Genomic DNA, 17566 nt, shown 5'->3' with positions numbered 1-17566 from the left:
GTTAAAGGGCAAGTGCGTTACGCTGTAACACCTAGCCCTAACTCCAGATGATGAGAAAGGATGTGGGCTTATTATCAAATTGTATCAGATTATATACCAATGTCCCCATGTCAGCTGTTTATGTATTCTGCATCCTAGGTTCTTCTGTAGAAAGCCTTTCCGGACCCCTCTCCAATTTGAATTATACTTCCTCCTGTCCTTCCATCTCTCTCTTTTCCCCCACCCACCATCCACTGGCTCTCCAGCAGCCTCTGTCTTGGCGCTCATCACGCTGTGCTATAGAAATTGTTACTCGTCTGCCTGCAGCATTAAACTGATCTCCTTGAAGGCAGAGGAGGCGTTTTATTTTGTGTTTGTATTCCCAGTGCCAAGCACAGTGCTTAGCACCCTGTGGATCTTCACAAAGTCCTGAGTGAATGAAATCCAAAGTAAAACTCAGAACCTAGCTCATGTCACAGAAAGGTGAATTTGTGGCAAGTCAAAATTGATCTTCCACAGCGGTGTTCTGTAGTGATGGAACGTCCTATATCTGTTCGGTCCAACATGGTCGCCACCAGCCCACGTGGCTGCTGAGCATGTGAAATGTGGCTTATGCAATGGAGGAACTGAAGTTTTGATTTTATTTTGAATAATTTAAATAGCCACGTGTGCCTAGTGGCCGCCATATTGGACAGCACAGTCTCAAGGCCACACTTCTCTATCCAATAAGGACCAGATATAACTTTGTTAGCTAGGGAAGCAGGCGTTCGTCTTGTTCCTAACTTCATCATGGAGGCTGAGAATGGGGGAGGTGGGGAATGACACAACACAAGAGAAAAGAGGTCTCTTTTCTCTCTTATATAATGGAACACATCGAGGCCAGGGATTTTAGTTCCTCTCGGTTTGGGAGCCTGGAGAGCATTTGGACTTTTAGTTGCATTCCTCTCGCCTCACCTCAGCCCCTAGAAGGTCATAGGACAAAGTAAGATTGACCTCCGTCATCCTCGTTCACAAATCTCAAGTGTCCAAAGCTCTTTAAGGTACTGACTTGCTAGTGAACTTGAACTGTATTGTGTGCTGGGTCCCATTTAAGCAGTTTCATCAGTCCATTTCAGGGAGGTTGGTCTTCATGAAAACAGCTGGCCATCTTTTGAAATGAAAGGAAGCACACTTTCTTATGAGGGCCCGACCTTTTTATTTTCCAATGAACTGAAGAGAGATTGGGTAGTGAGTGTATAGTCACCGCTTGGGGTAGGTTTAAGCAGATGCTAGTTTAGAATGGGACGCTCATCAAAATGGAAAAGCCTAGCTCGTGTTTCTCGCTGTGGTAGTCATTCCCTGTGTACTGTCAAGACCGTTGGGGTGAAAGACATTTAGCCGCCTTAATGTGCTTGCCCTGAAGTCATGAACTGCTCTGGATTGCTGTTAAACATCGTAATGCTTTCAGAGTTCGATTTCCCCGACAAGCCATTTACTTAAGGGTCTGGATAATGTAAACAGGGATGGGAGGTCACGAGAGGTGCTGACATTATCTCGAGGCCAGCACTGCTCTACTGAAACGTAAATGTCTCCGAACTGAAAATGTCACCTGACTGCCCCCGGGGAGGTCTTTATGGACATCTCAAGTCAAAGTTGATTTTAAAAATGAATGAAAGTCTTATTCCTCTCAAGAATGAAGCGTGAACTGTGGCTCTCTCCTTCATTTCACTTCATGGATGCTCATTTTTTTTTTTTTTTTTACCCCCCTCCTCTGTTCCTTTTCCCTCTTCAAGTACTTAAATGTCACCCACCAGTTCGGGGTTCTTTCTTGCTCTGAACGTTTGTGTTGGAGGGCGGCAGGTGGAAGCCGAGGAGGGGGTGGGGGTGGGGGGCTGTGATTAAATTGCTTGTGCTGCCTGGCCCAGGGGAACATTTTTATTTAAAAGTTGAGCTAATTTCTGATATTGACATGAATGAAACTTGAGTGGACCCACTTGAGCGGATCTGGGTGACTTGGTACTTCTAGGGACCAACATGCCCACCACCTTTCCAAAATGATTCCCTTGATATTTTTCTGACCACAGCAATAGTGTAATTACTGCATTTGACTCTTCTGGCTGCCCAGGAGGTCAAAGGCTCGGGGAAAGCCATTGGCTGCTGCAGAAACAGAGAAATAGGTACCCGAAACCCCAGAAGGCTGAGGTTGGGGGGAACTTGATGGTCGCTTTTCTTCATAGAACCGCAGCCTCACTGCAGTGCTTTTGACATTGCTAGTGGGATGACTGCTGCTCCTTGTCACTTGAGCAGGGGGCCCCTAACCCTGACCCCAGGTCCATCAAGAACTTGTAGAATTGTGCCTTACTCCCTAACTATTTGTCAGTTGGCTGCTCTGCCACTCACCCCGAGCAAATTAAGCTACACGTTTCCTCTTGGAGCCCCCGAGTCCTCACCCACAGAATGGGAGATGACGACAGCTCCCCCTCTGGTCCTTGGGACGTTGAGCTATTATCCGTAGAGCATGCGCAGGAAGATGGACGAGTCGAGTCTCTCTGTTAATGTGTGGCCTTCACAAAGTCGGAAGGCGTTTTGCCCTTAACAGCGGCGTTTTCTCTCCTCTGGGTCCAGGCTGCTTCGAATGCTGCATCAAGTGTCTGGGAGGAGTCCCCTACGCCTCCCTGGTGGCCACCATCCTCTGCTTCTCCGGGGTCGCCTTGTTCTGCGGCTGTGGGCACGTGGCTCTCGCGGGCACCGTGGCGATCCTTGAGCAACACTTCTCCACCAACACCAGTGACCACGCCCTGCTGAGCGAGGTGTAAGTACCTGCTTCCTTTGAAGATGTATTTAAAGTGCCACCACCCCAGGCGGGTTTACAGGAAGACTGCAGTGTGCTCACCTGGGAGAAAATGGATGCTTTTCATTCACGCTCCCTGGAGGCAGATAGGAAGAGGTCCGGGAGAGAAGGAAAAAGGGCGGGCCAAGAGTGCAGTGGGTGTTTGGGACCTGGGGTGGGATCTCACCAGGGTGCACACATAGGACCCTCTGCACACAGTGGCCGAGGGGCACGGTGGCAGTACTGCCAATCCTCCCACCAAGAGAGTTATCGTGGTTCCCAAGTAACGGTCGCCCTCTAGTGTCGTCACAGAAAACGGCCTAACTCTAAGTCTACAGGAACAGGACTTGGACATTCATTCTTCAAGCAGAAGAAAACTCCCCGGGTATCCTCCAGTTCAGAAGAGGGGGCGTTTTAGGGGTTCAGCCTCAGCCTTCCCGCTCTGGCATCATTCTCGGCAGCAATGAATTTAGTTCCTTCGTATATTTTCCCCTTGCCCTTCAGTGTTTTCTTTTTCCTTCCCTGACTACCAGGGTTTGACAGTCTTTAGGTATCTTGTGACTGGAAGAAACTTTTGAAAAAGGCACGAGTGAATTTTTATGGAACAATAACAGGATCCTGTGGGAAGAGTCCTTAGGGAAATTTATTCTTTATCTGTTCAGGAAGTGATTCCAGAGAAATGAGCAGCAGTGGGGGAGGCTATAAGGAGGATGAAGCAGGACAGTGGGCTCGTTGAGTGCCAAATGTGTACAAAAAAGACCAAGAAATATTCACCGGGACTGAGCCTGGGGAAGGTGTGTTAGTTTAATTAGCTGGTGATCTTGAGGAGTGGCTCTCAAACTTCCAGCAATCTTTTAAAAAAAATCCCCATGTCCATGTCTCACCCCAGACTAATTAAGTCATGATCTCTGGGGATAGGATGCAGTTATCTGTTGTCTGTAAAGCTCACCAGGTGGTTCCAGTGGGCAGCCAAAGGTTGTCAGCTGCATCGCTGTTGGCTTTCATAGGACAAAATTAGATGTGAATTAACTTTTTGTATCTACTTGATATATTATCACTTGGGTAATGAGAATGTCTGTGCAGAAAGCGTTTGCCCACGTTACTCCCTAAAGCAGCCCTCAGTGCTTACTTAGGGGTTTTATCAGAATAACATAAAGCACTAGGCCTGGTTGGGAGGCACTTTGATACGGTGGAAGGAACATGTCGTCCACTGGACCAGCGTTTAAATGCTGGCTGTGTGTGTATCCTTGGATGAGTGACTTTAACTCGTCAATGTCTGCATTTATAAGTAATCTCCTAAGTATTAAAAGATTCCAACTGGGCCCCTGTGCAAAGGAAACTTCTCCCTTGTCTGGGAAGGTTGCTCACCTTGGAAGAAAGGCTCAGGTTGCGGTGGGCTGGGCAGGGATGCCTGCCTGCAATGCCCCATGAGCCCACTGAAGCCATCAGCAGGGCAAGTGATGTCACCCTCACGGCCCCCCTCCAGAGGCCAAAAACGTCTGTTAACCACTTGGACCTTCTTCTTTTCCTAGAATACAACTGATGCAGTATGTCATCTATGGAATTGCGTCCTTTTTCTTCTTGTACGGGATCATTCTGTTGGCAGAAGGCTTCTACACCACGAGCGCAGTGAAAGAGCTGCACGGGGAGTTTAAAACAACCGCCTGTGGCCGGTGCATCAGTGGGATGGTGAGTACGAATCTCTGATGGCTGATACCCAGCCAGAGCCACACCTCCATGTGTTTCTTTGTGTTTGGTAAAAGCTAACTGAGAGTACGTGCAGAGTCCATGACAGAAGGAGTGTTCGTTCCAACTCAGAGTGAGGAATATGAAAAAACACTCAACATATTATTGAGGAGAAATTAAAATCTATGGCTGGTAGGATGAAATCAAGCATTTCTCTTAGCAACGTCCAGATAACAAGGGTATTGAAGAGTTTTCAAATATAAAGTCCCCACTATGAAAGGAGATAGTTTTCCTATCGTCTCACCGCTCTCCTTCATTTATCTTTGAATATGGATTGTGGCCACGCAGACTCGCCCATACTATGATGAATGGTCACGATCCCTCTGGCAGTGGTGACCAAGCATGTTTCCTACTAAGCACCTCGCTGGGGACTGTCCTCCAGAAGTTTAGAGCCTAAAGGGGGGGGGGGGTTAAGCAGGCTCCAGAGCCAGCCCGCCACCTGTTTTTTATCCACCTATGAGCTGGGGAAAAAAACAAAGGAATAATATCTTAGGACACCCGTAGTTCTACGCAATTCAAGGTTTGATGTCCATAATAGAGTTTCTGGCACCCAGCCACACCCCTTCGTTGACACGGCGGCTGCGGTCACGCTGTAACAGCAGCGCTGAGGAGTGTCTGTGACCGCATGTGGCCTGCGGAGCCTGACCCGTCCCCTCTCCGGCCTTTTGCAGGCAACGTTTGCTGACCTCTGGTCTAGAGGAGGACAGAGCTTAAAAGGGGCTCATTAAGAGGCAGGGTTAGAAAGTGCCGTTTCACAGAAGGAAAGTCAGGGGTGGAGGGAGAGGTGGGAAAGGGGCGCTTATGGAGTTTGATTTGGGGCGCGTTGAAGTGGAGCTCGTAAGAGCCTGTGCCGAGCAGGGGGCTGGCGTTTGAGCAAGTGGTCAGATGTGGCGAAAACAGTTGGGGAGTTGAGAGAGACGCGCTCACACGGAGGCAGAAAGCCCAGGCTGGCTGAGGAAGGCACGGAAGGAAGGAAGGAAGGAGGATAGGCACCCTCGCTGCGGGGCCGCGGCTCCCGGGGGGCACCGACCGAGCTCTCTGCTGTCACGAGGTACGGACGCAGAGCCTGTCTTAAAAGACACGGAGCGCCCAGTGTTCCTAAAAATCCTCCTTAAGGGAGGCACAGAGAGTGTAGTGACGGCTTTGTGCCCGGATGGGAGCCCGGGTATGAAGGGGCCGGGACGCCGTGCGCATTGAGGTTAAGGCTGGACGCGTCCCTGGCAGCTGCTCCTGGCAGGCCCTAGGCCCGCTGCTGCCGGGCGCCGCCCCTGCTGCTTCTCTGTCCGGCCCTATAGGTCCCGCGAGCGCCAGCAGAGCTGTGTGCCCGGGGCCGGGGGGCCCAGGGAGGGCGGCGGCAGCGGGCAGAATCACCGGGGCCCCGCGGCTCCCGGCGGGGAGGAGGAGGACCCAGCCTGAGCAGAGCAGCCCGGAGAAGAGGGGCTGCGGCCTGGCTGGCAGGGGAGGCTGGAGCCCAGAGGAGCGAAAGGCCGCTGCTGCGGAGAGCAGCCCAGGGCCAGATCAGGAAAGGCCTCGGCTGCCGGGCTGGGAATGAAATCGAAAGCCAGACAGACAGGCAGGCTGTGACAGGACCGTGCACAGGGCGGAGCGAGGGAGGAGAGGTGAGCAAGAGGGGATGGATCGCGAGACTCGTGGCTCGTGGTGAGTGAGAGCGGAGAAGAAGGGACAGAGGCGAAGCCCGCGGGCGAGGCGGGCTCCGGGGTTGGCTGTACGGGGGTTGAGCGCGCGAGGAGGGGGCGAGCCGAGGAGGCTGCACGGCATCGGGGCGCTGGGTGGGTGCGCGTTCTGAAAATATCAGACCCACAGCGTTTTTGAAACAGCCTTTTCAAAGCTCTCTGAAAAGCGGTATGCCAAGCAGGTCAGGAAGAAAGGAAAGCAATACGATCCTGGTGTTCCTGGTGAGATCGCCCACGGCAGCACGTGGGCCAGCACGATGAAGCCCCTTCCCGCAGCCACTGCTGCTGTGGATCTTAAAGCTGAGAAACACAACAGAACAAAACTAGAGGGAAATGAGCATTTTATCAGGTCCACTGTGCACTAAGCTTGTGATCATGGCTAGTGTAAATGCAGTAAAGGTGCAAGCATCTAATGCTTTTTAGTAATTTCACAGGATCATGAAACTAGCCAAGTTCCTTTGGAGAAAGGGCTTCCTGTAGCAAGGGCTGTTCTACGGCCCATCTCTTACATAAAAGAAAGGGAATTTGGGAAGCTGGTACAGAGTTAGAATTCAGTGGCCTGTGAAAGCCTCCAGCCACTGTCCCCTGGTAAGTGCAGCACTGGTGTTTAGGAGGAGGCCCTGTCACCAACTAGCTCTGTGACCTTGGACACGGGAGATCCTCTCGTGGCCACTCATGTCCTTGCTAAAAGAGGGACCCGCAAAGTTCCAAGACTTCCTTTGTCACTGCCGTGGTCCGGGTGGTGCTCTGACCGCGTCCCACAGGTTCGGTATCGGCTGGGAAGTGCGTCATCATTCCTCCCGGGGGAGGTGCTTCGCCCTGGTCGGTGACGATTCTTTCTCCTTTTCGGCCTAGTTCGTCTTCCTCACCTATGTGCTGGGAGTGGCCTGGCTGGGCGTGTTTGGTTTCTCTGCGGTGCCCGTGTTTATGTTCTACAACATATGGTCAACCTGTGAAGTCATCAAGTCCCCCCAGACGAACGGGACAGCCGGGGTGGAGCAGATCTGCGTGGACATCCGGCAATACGGTACTTCCTTTTCATCTCCTCGATTCATTGGTATCCTCTTGTGCATGTGTCTGGGCCTTAATTAGTACATGGGCATCTAAGCATCCAGCTGGGTTTCATCCATTCTATTGGAAGAGTTTATTATACTCTTTCCCTCAGTGTGCTCCATTTTCTGGATGGAAACATCAGTTAGTTAGGCTCTTAGTTCCTAAAAAGGGTCATTCAAAACTGTTATAGTTGCTAGTTCAGTGGACAGTAAAAGAAACTTTTTATAATGCAGTTCAATCAAAAAAGATGTGTGGATAGCCACTCTAAAAAGAGTATATAGTTTTCCTTCAACTTCTTTTCGGTTTTGTACCATCCAATTTTCCATCCAGAATATTGTATGCACTGTATAATCCAGTTACTCTGCACATTCACCTCTTTAAATCAGGTCTTTTTTAAATGACCATATTGCTTTAATATTGAAAAACAAAACATAAAATCCAGGTGTATTTTAAAGTCATCAGAAGGTACTCTATCAAAGCCAGCTGTTGGAAAAAACCGGTTCACACATATATTCTGAGTGGGATCCTTACCCTCGGCAGCTAAGGTCGGTTCGTTTTGACAGGCCACAGAAGGGGCCAGGGTGCCTCCTGTCCATCACTGTAGACCCGACTTCCCTGTTGAGGGAGAGAAGGCAGTTTCAGTAGTGCTTCTGGCCAGGATGGTAGGAAATCCTGTTCTTGGCAGAAACAACTAGGAGGAAAAGAAGAGTTTTCATTAGAATTGAAGGGGAAATCATTGTTCTTTCAGAGCTTTTCTGGAAGAGCTTTTTTGCTTCTTATTTTGCCCATCTGGCTTCTCCTCAGCGTCTTACCTTGAACCATAATATGAAACTCACCTAAAATTGCCCATCGGACTAATCTCTTCTGATAGAGCCAAAGGCTCACCCCCACTGTTCTTTAGGATGGATTGAAAACAGAGACTAAAGTTGATTTCTAAACTATTTGTAAGTGAATATCTAGATGCATGTATCACTTCCCTCTTCTTAAGTATTCACTACAAATGTTTGGTCATCAGTAATCATTTTCTACAAAGATGGAAAGAATAAGGAGTATATTTTTAAAATCCTCCTTCCTTACCTCCTGGGAGAAGGAGGACTTGACCCACGTCGTATTTAAGCACCCACCTAGGCATTCACGGCAGCAAGAGCCGCCGCCGAGTGGACGAGGTGCCTGCAGAGGTGAGCTGGGTACAGTGGGAGACACCCCGGGCCGCGCTCTCTGTGCGGAAGGACAGTGGTTTTCCAAGTTTCCAACTGGAGCTTCAGTCCAGAAGCATTTCCGAGATACTTGTAAAACACAACAAAAATGAATAGAAAAGCAAAGACATACAAAATGGAAACCCGAATTCTACAACATAATTACTCTGTCGAATTGCCGTGAACCTTTCTGAGCACAGCCTGCCCGTTTCAGAACGGATCTTGGGGCGGACCACCGACAAAGAGCTTGAGGGGTGAGGCCGCAGACCGTGAAATTCAGGGGGAGGTGTGTTTGGCTTCAGGAGGAGGAAATGCCTGTGAGGGGGGTTGTCCTGCAGCTGTTGAACTAGAGTTCAGGACTATCAGCTCAACTAACTGAAGCAGAACTCGTAGGGAGAAAAATTGAGTTGCCTAATTCCCTTATGGACTAGTTAGCTGACTTTGCTCTTGCCCTGTTGTCCAAATAGGACTTTTTATTCCCAAGAGCTTGTTCTACAGGGAGCAGGTACATCGGTTGTTGAAGAACGTGGCCGGTCATTGTGTTGTAACTGCCACTGAAAGAGGTGGGGCCCGCTGAGAGCAGGGGCGCTGGACTCGGCACTAATCCCTAAGCTTCTGTTGGGATTCGCTTCCCAGGTATCATCCCTTGGAATGCCTTCCCAGGAAGAATGTGTGGCTCGGCCCTGGAGAACATCTGCAACACCAGTGAGGTAAGCCCCGCCCCCTGCGCGGGCTCCTACATGACCGCGGGGCAGCAGAGGCTGAGCGAAGGGCTTCTCCTAGGGACAGAGAGCGGGCGCTCTGCCTCCATTCTTGACCTAGAAAGTGGCCCTGGCCCAGCCCGCTGAGCGAGGAGCCTGCGCCAGCAGAGCGCTTTCTCTCTCTCGGCAATAATTCGAGAGTGACCCCAGTCCTGCAGATCTGAATAGACATGTAGACTCTTCTCTCTCGCCTTCAGATAGCTTTTCAAAGTAGGACACCTGTCAGTCACAGAACCAAGGCAAATTGTCATAGAGAAGATGGCCCTGAATTTGTATACAAGCAAATTTTTATACATTGGCACTTGGGCTCACGTTTCCAGACGGAGTTGCTGCTATTTCTTGTTCATCCTTAATTGGCAATAAATCCTGACACACTGTGGTCTAAAATCTCTCTGCCCTAGCTAGAATAGTCTTTAGGCAGTGGTTTATAGCTGTTTATAAAAGCAAATTCTCCAATGCACGTGTGGAAGCTTGCATATTCAAGAGAATCCTGACGTGCTTTTGGAAGCCGCGAGCGACCGAGATCAGCAGGGCCCGCCTACCTGGCTGCTCAGCGTGTCTATCCAGGATCGGGCTGCAGGCACGCTGGAGCAGTATCATATCCTGACGCTGGGGCCCAGCCCCCAGCTACTCCGATGTAACTGGTCTGGGGTCCAGCCGGGGCAGCAGGTGCCCAGCCTTCGGAAAACAGCCCTAGAGGAGAAAGAGGGAGCTGCGCCCGGACCGGTGGAGGCCATTTCCTGCCACATAAAATGCTAACGTTGGTGCCCTGTTCTTTCCTAGTTCTACATGTCCTATCACCTGTTCATCGTGGCCTGTGCCGGAGCTGGCGCCACCGTCATTGCCTTGGTGAGTACAGGCCCCAGGACGGGCCTAGTGCAGTCCCCCCCCCTTCCCTGCAGTCACTATAGTAACAGATTTGCCTTCCAGCCAACAAGCCTGGGACTCGACCTTGGTTAAGTTTCCCCTGTGTAAACTTACCCCATGTCTAGAGTGCAGGAAGTACGAGGTGGTGGTCTTGGCATCCACGGTAGGTGATGCAATTTGGATTCTGTGGAAAGAATCAGGTTGCTTCTGTTTAAAGACATCTTATTGAGTGTATATTGCCGATTCATGAACAGCACTGTAACGCAAACCTGAATGAAGTTTGACACACGTGTTTTCTCCGTAAGGCCCCTCGCAGCCTTCCTGCACTTAGGGACACTAGACAGCCCTTCAGCACGCTGGTGAGGGCACGCCGGTGAGGGAGCGTGTAAAGAGCGAAGTCACGGAAATGCAAACTACATGGCACCAAATAGATTCTGAAAAGGACGCTTGTTTACAGCCCGAGAGTTGCCACAAGAAGGCAGAGTGGTGCCTTGGTTGCCTCAGCTTTTCCCCCACTCTGCATGTCCGAATGGCCGTGGCAGTGCCATGAGTGAGTCCTGACCTGGGAGTTACAGAGAAATTTTAGCACGAAGGCACATTCACAAAATAGGGAGGCTGCAACCACACAGCTGTATGTTTGTGTGTGCATAACACTTGGGAGGGCTGGGCTTGTGGTGTCGAGAAATCTAAGACTCGTAGAGAGGAGGGGAACTCTCACGTGCTCAGAAATGAGTCCTTCCCAGTTTTTCCAACCTTGACGTCATCCCTTCCCATTCCAGCCAGGGAAAGAACCGCCCGCTACATCACAGGGGTGGGGGTGACCTGGTCTCTTCGCTGAGCAACAGGCAGGCAGAGCTGCTGAGTGGGCAGTGTGGGAAAGAACGAGGGGAAACAGGGCTCTTACCCTCATCTTTCTCATGCTGCTCACCCAGCTCTCGCTGTTATTTTTTAAATACATCCAGTCTTTTTTCATAAACAAACATATTGAGGGGAGAGCAGAGGACTTACTTATATGTGAAATGCCAAATATGAACTTTTGTGTGTGCCAGCTACGAAAAATCTTCTCTTGCGATTATAAATGGGAAAAAAGAAACACACCGTAGGCTCTGAGCTGGCGCTCATCCCCACCCGAGTTTAGAAGCGTCAGGGCGCCGGCCCTCATTGCCTGTATCTTACGGTCCTGTTCTGTTCTGTTCTCTTCCACCAGCTGATCTACATGATGGCTACTACATATAACTATGCGGTTTTGAAGTTTAAGAGTCGGGAAGATTGCTGCACTAAGTTCTAAATTGCATAAGGCCAATAACGAGCTTTAGAGAGCTATACTTGGTAGCATGAAGTATCACTGACCCCCCAGACTAAAGCAGAGCCTAGGTTTCTGCAGTTTTGTTATAGTAATTTGTAAATTGCTTTAGTCAACTCATTGTGCGTGGTAGATTAATGAAATGACTTACCGTACATGAACTACAAAATAATGAGATCTGGCTATTTCCACCTTTTGGAAAGGATTCAGTTATGTACTGACATTGGTGAGCATCCACTGAAAAACAATTTTTCTTGAACTTAAACTTTCAGCAGTAGTATCTCTAAGTATTAAAACTTTGGAATACCTGCATTTTCCGTTTTTTTTGCTTGTCTGATAACCAATTTCAGTGATGAAAACAAGCACTGAAGATGAAATGGAAGAGAACCGTTTTCATCTGGATTTGGTCTTGTCAGACTCTGTCTGGAAAATATTTTACAAATAGAGTCTAAATTTGATTACAACATTATTTTAAATTTGATTACAACATTTTCTTTATGATTACAGGGCTCACTACCAAATAAATGCCCCTCAAATAAGCTGACGAAAACTTGAAGAAAAAGAGCCCATTTGTTATCTCTAAAAAGAGGATTTATATGTAGTTTTATTTTTACACAACACCATCATTCCTTTCAGAGCCCCCAGAATTGATTGATAACCTCAGAGTGTTGGGTTTGGGTGAGTAGTAACTGATTCCTCATAGCCACTTCTCAAACTGCACGTAAGATTTTAATGGGGCGAGTAATTGTGCTTGGATCGGAAAGTCTCAAATATGTCGAGAAGGAAATAATATAAGGAACTTGAGATGTAGGTGTTGCAGGAAAGATGAGGAAAATAAGCGGGAAAGACGTGTTTGCCACATCAACTGTCAAGAATGGTAATAAAGATTCTGACGTTTTGTGAAATGAAATCATGGCAGTTACAAAGTGAAAACTGTAGTTGTTTCACCACCAAAAATGTGTTAACACAGAGACTGCATGCTTTGCTTATAGTTCTTCATTTTGGTTTTGACATTCACTTCATTTTTACATGTTAAATATGTAGTTTTATATTATTTACTCAAAATAAACATTGTTCACACTTTCAGGCCTTTGGGGGAATTATTTTTATCCACAGATAGCTAGGAAAGCAAGATCTTTGCACAACAACACTGATTCTAAAATAACCACACAGTGTGTTTCTGAACTTACTTCTGCCTTAAAGTTAGTTACCCTCAAAATGGTAAAAAGCACCCTGTCGTATTTCACTTTTGCCTTTTCTTAACAGTAACTTTGGCCATTTTTTCCCAAGTTCATTATGTTCGTGTGTGTACTAACTTTTCTTCAGCCTCTTAATATGAAGCGTCTTAGCAGAGCATGCGCTCAGTCTCCGATGCCTCTGATAGCAGAATGAGTATTAATACGGAAATAACCGCCTCTCCCTTTTTCCAGTACAGAGCGTCTAATCTACCTCGCAGCTCGCTTTGCCTTCTCACATGCTCACTAGCCACCATGCTCACCCTTCTTTTCCAGATCCACTTCCTCATGATACTGTCTTCTAACTGGGCTTACTTAAAGGATGCAAGCAAAATGCAGGCTTACCAGGATATCAAAGCAAAGGAAGAACAGGAACTGCAAGATATCCAGTCTCGGTCCAAAGAACAACTCAATTCTTACACATAAATGTTTGCCAGAGGGTCTCTCTCAGCCGACGAATTTACAGCTCTGACAAATCATCAGACAGCTGCTCTGCAGTACAGATGTGTACCCCACCAAACAAACTCATGTAGAAGTCCAAACAAACACCTCACTGTCTGTCTCAAGCTGCTGGGATGTATTTCTAGGAAAACCTTCCAGTAGGTAAATCTTTCTTTAGAACAGATATTGGAGGTTTCATGGGAGCCATTTTAAAAGGCAACACTTTGACAAAATGAGTGTTCATCCGTTTGAAACAAATCTGTGGCATGTTCACAATCCTACCAAGACAGACAGACCAGGGGTATGATGTATTCTCACAGCCTATCTATCTTGATAGGGACCATGCCATACCAGCATCAGGGGGTGTGACCATAGATTCACTTAGGCCATCCGTTCTCAAATCAGTGTATCTCAAATAGGAGATAAAGTGGAATTGATGTGAAGTTCCATTTCTGACAGACAGCTGACATTTATGAAGCTGGGGCTCAAAGATAAAGTGATTCTTACAATTGACCTTTTTTTAAAAAAATAGCTGCCCTCCCCACCTGCAGGACATATTAATTTCCTGATCCAATCAGAAATCTTTTTTTCCCCAAGAATGTTAAAATGAATGAGCCCATTATAATAATTCTGCTACACCGACCATGGAAGAAGCTGGATTTCAACTGACTGACAAACTTTCCAGAATCAATTTTATAATAGATTTCATTTTAATAAAGTGACCCAGTTGTCATCATTCTTCTTGAGAAATGTCAGCTCTGCCTTAATGAGTATTTATTTGCTTTAAATTTCTAAGAACTTACTTACTTACACCAGGCAACCCCAAATCCTTCATAGAATTTTGTTCCACAAATGTTTTTCTTGATGGAGAAGTGTTACCTTATTAAAATGACCACCACTCAAAACCGTTTTTACATGGTCTGAATAGTGAGTTTACAGTTTCATACCAACTATCTAAAACCGAATTAATTACCAACAGACCGCAGACCTCCTACTTTTATAGACTTGAATACTGAAGTAATTTCAATTAGGGTTGGTATTTATTTCACTTTTTCTTCTTATCTAAATCTTAGTTTCCTGGAATAATAAAGTTCAATGTTCAGCAAAAAAAAAAACAACCAAAAAAACCCCACAAAAACAACAACAAAAAAAACCAACTGCTTGAGTTTTAAGCCATCTTCGAAAGAAACTTGCCTTCTAAATCATTGTGTTTCAGAACATTAAGTGACTATAGGTATCGAGTATTAGTGATGATGGTAAACCTTGTGTTGTTCTTTATGAAATGATACATATAACTGTTGGGTGCATCAGTGCTTTTTAAAGGGGGCTGCATAATATAGGGTTAACTATGTATATTCATGTTAAGAATTAATTAACTTGTGGTTTGGCTGTTTCCTGGATTTTAAAACATATCCATGTGCAGAAATGTGTTAAAATGAAAGGAAGCATACCTTTATCAGATGCTATTAAAATTGAACATCAAGTATAATAGTTCATTTGGATTCTTTTTGTTGGTGGTGTTAATGCCTAAAAAAATGCCTATTGGGATCTTAACTTTTTTTTTTTTCTTTTTTATTGGGAGACATTCTCTTCTGTGTAGAACAGTTGTTCCAGAATAGCTTGGTGTTTTGTTTTCCTGTTGCATGACAGACTTAAATATTCTTTCCAGCAGTGGAGGTGCTGTTTTGAGTCCAGTGTTCTAGAAGAGGCAGTGTCTAAAGCCTAATTTTACTTTTCTAATTCTGGTAGCCATTACCAGGAATTTTTGAAAGTTTTGTTTAAGTAGTCTAATATTTTTTATGTAAAGAGCATTAAATTTTGCTATGTATAAATTTTTGTAACCTAACAGTGAATCAATATTTTCTATCAGTGCCAAGGGCTTCCTGTAGTTCTATTCAAGTGTTACAATAAATATTTGTAGATAATAGTCAGTACTTCTTGTGTATGCTTATTTTAAAGATCTATTTAGGTGGCAATAGCTGTGGATGTATTAAGAGAAATGAAATAAAAATTATAGCTTCATTCACTTGCCTTTTTACCATACATAAATACTGTCCTTCTGTGTCCTCGGTATGGTGTCATTTTTAAACAGTGTGCATAATCAAGATTCCACATTTGTATGGAGATCAAGTTTCTAACTGCTACATGTTTCATTTCTGACGGAAACCGCTTTTAAAGCAAGAGCAATTTGAGAAACCACCGTAACCCACTGGGCTGTATTTTACAGTCAGTGCCACTAACACTTTTTAGTATATAATTTTTCTGACTAGCGTCATACTTGGTTATGGGATTAACACAAAGCTTTAAGTTTGGGGAAAGTGGAAGCAACGAGGAACCTTCATAAAGGTCCATGTCCCATTGGCTGTTTTACAAACCCAAGATATAGACATCTACTCAACAGCAGGGTCCTCCTGTGTACAGCACAGGGAACTGTACTCACTATTTTGTAATAAACTGTAAGGGGAAAGAGTCTGAAGAAGAGTACATATACATAGATATGTATAACTAAATCAATTTGCTGTACACCTGAAACACAGCACTGTAGATCAACTGTACTTCAATTAGAAAACTCTACTGAGAGAACAACTATTTAGATCAAACAAACAGCCATTCGCTAAAGCAACAGAGCTAAATTTCTTACTTAGTATTTCATTTTATCATCTCTTTACTTACCTGTCTGTCAGCATGATTATACATTTGCACTTTGTACAGCTGACCTTTCTTAGTAACGACCAGCTTTTGTCACTACTGACACACTGACGTTTCTAACTGAGGTGCTGCCTCCGGCTCATCGCCCTTCATTCACGCTCAGCAGGAGAACCATCAGGAGCCCAAGCAGTACGCTGTTGGTCACACTGCTTAATACCTTCTGTTTATGGGGCATTGTGTGCAGTTATGAAGTTACAGAAGATCACATGCACTATCTTAATTACTGACAGCAATCCTGCCACAAAATATAGCAACCCCCAGAGGGTGAAGTAGAGACTTTTCCATTTCTCTAGTTATACCTTGTGCAACTTGATGTTTAAGAAACGAAAATCAAGTCAGAATTATATAGGAGAGACCTACTCATGTAAACACCAACAAGCAAAATACTTTAAGTTCATTAAAAAGTGACGACCGAAGTTTCCACAATAAAAGTTTTGAAAAAAATCCTTTTAGGGCTTTCTAATACTATTATAGTCCTAATCCAGGCAAACCTCAGACACTCTGGGCTCAGTTCCAGACCACTGCAATACAGCGACTAGCACAGAGTAACATGAATTCTTTGGTTTCCCAGTGCATATAAAAGTTAGGTTTACACTATACTGTGTAGTCTATTAGCGTGTGCAGTAACATTATGTCTAAAAAAACAATATACATACCTTAATTAAAAGAGACTTCATTGCCGAAAATGCTATCCATCATCTGAGACTTCAGCGAGTGGTAATCTTTTTGCTAGTGGAGGGTTTGAAATATTGTTAGACTTACCAAAATGTGACACAAATACACAAGGTGAGCAAATGCCCATTGGAAAATTAGCACCAATAGATTTGCTCGACACAGAGTTGCCACAGACCTTCAATTTGTAAAAATCATACTATCTGTGACACGCAATAAAGCAAAGCACAATAAAATGAGGCCTGCCTGGATTAAGATTTAAAAGAGGCGATCCGCTTTGTTATTACTTATCTTTTCCTAAATGGTGTCAGCTTTTGCCAGCTAGTGCTAATTTATTCTTGGGAGTTTGTGAAAAATTACAGATTTAAGGTAAGTTTTCAAAATGCGTATTAGGATGAGTAAAACTACAGAAAGTTTTAAGGAAAGAAAAATACAAATAGAGGTCAGTCAGGTTTGGCAAAGAACATTCCTTTTCTAAACTGCCCCTCAATCTTCCTGTTTTGATATTTAAACTTTATTGTACCTACCTGGGGAAGACTTAAACAGACTCCGTTCAGGGGGTCTTGCAGAGGCAGGAGCAGGCAGCCTGCAGGGGAGTGGCTCACATTTCAAAAGCTGTATTCACAGGCGTCCGAGATGATACAGCCATCTGAAATGCTACATAAAGAGATGACTGACTTTTCTTTAAACAGACTCTAACCTCATATGGAGTGTTAAGATGACTACTTAGGCTTATATGTGGAATCTAAAAACAAAGGGTACACCAATGAACTTATTTACAAAACAGAAGTAGAGTCACAGAGATTGGTTAATATAAGTTTGTCTTCTAAGGGGAAAGGCTGGGGGGAGGGATAAATTAGGAGCTTGGGATTAACATATACACACTACTATATATAAAATAGGTAACTAATAAGGACCTACTGTATAGCACAGGGAACTCTACTCAATACTCTGTAATGGCCTATATGGGAAAAGAATCTAAAAGAAAAAAAACCAGTGGATATATGTATATGTATAACTGATTCACTTTGCTGTATACCTGAAACTAACAACATTGTAAATCAACTATACTCCAATAAAAATTAAAAAAAAAAACTACTA

General features: G+C 45.5%; 2 protein-coding genes across 9 annotated transcripts in view; one reads left to right on the top strand and one right to left on the bottom strand.

Annotated features, from left to right (window-relative positions):
* GPM6B (glycoprotein M6B) overlaps window positions 1-14959 on the top strand; it is a 34448-nt gene extending 19489 nt beyond the window's left edge. Inside the window, exons 2-7 of one of the 2 annotated variants that reach the window (XM_061179390.1) lie at window positions 2584-2770; window positions 4321-4477; window positions 7084-7255; window positions 9114-9187; window positions 10022-10087; window positions 12920-14959. In XM_061179390.1, coding sequence (XP_061035373.1) covers window positions 2584-2770; window positions 4321-4477; window positions 7084-7255; window positions 9114-9187; window positions 10022-10087; window positions 12920-13069 — 806 coding nt within the window. In that variant the 3' untranslated portion in view covers window positions 13070-14959. Of the gene's footprint in view, window positions 1-2583; window positions 2771-4320; window positions 4478-7083; window positions 7256-9113; window positions 9188-10021; window positions 10088-11312; window positions 12495-12919 lie in introns of those variants that run through there. The other variant, XM_061179389.1, reaches the window with a different exon arrangement.
* OFD1 (OFD1 centriole and centriolar satellite protein) overlaps window positions 6575-17566 on the bottom strand; it is an 83918-nt gene continuing 72926 nt past the window's right edge. For 4 of the 7 annotated variants that reach the window (XM_061179387.1, XM_061179381.1, XM_061179385.1 and 1 more), the window contains 7 exons: window positions 16993-17122; window positions 16450-16522; window positions 10220-10289; window positions 9781-9931; window positions 8406-8567; window positions 7813-7972; window positions 6575-7406 (listed from right to left, as the gene is read on the bottom strand). Coding sequence is in view for 6 of the 7 variants with exons in the window: in XM_061179381.1 (XP_061035364.1) it covers window positions 17074-17122 (49 nt within the window). In the remaining variant the exon portion in view is untranslated. Of the gene's footprint in view, window positions 7407-7812; window positions 7973-8358; window positions 8568-9780; window positions 9932-10219; window positions 10290-16449; window positions 16523-16992; window positions 17123-17566 lie in introns of all 7 variants that reach the window. The other 3 variants (XM_061179382.1, XM_061179383.1, XM_061179384.1) reach the window with 3 other exon arrangements.

This window comes from Eubalaena glacialis, chromosome X (genome assembly GCF_028564815.1).
Source record: "Eubalaena glacialis isolate mEubGla1 chromosome X, mEubGla1.1.hap2.+ XY, whole genome shotgun sequence".
NCBI classification, from domain to species: Eukaryota; Metazoa; Chordata; class Mammalia; order Artiodactyla; family Balaenidae; genus Eubalaena; species Eubalaena glacialis.
The sequence above is the reverse complement of the archived record's forward strand: the minus strand, read 5'-3'. Positions and strand labels throughout refer to the sequence as shown.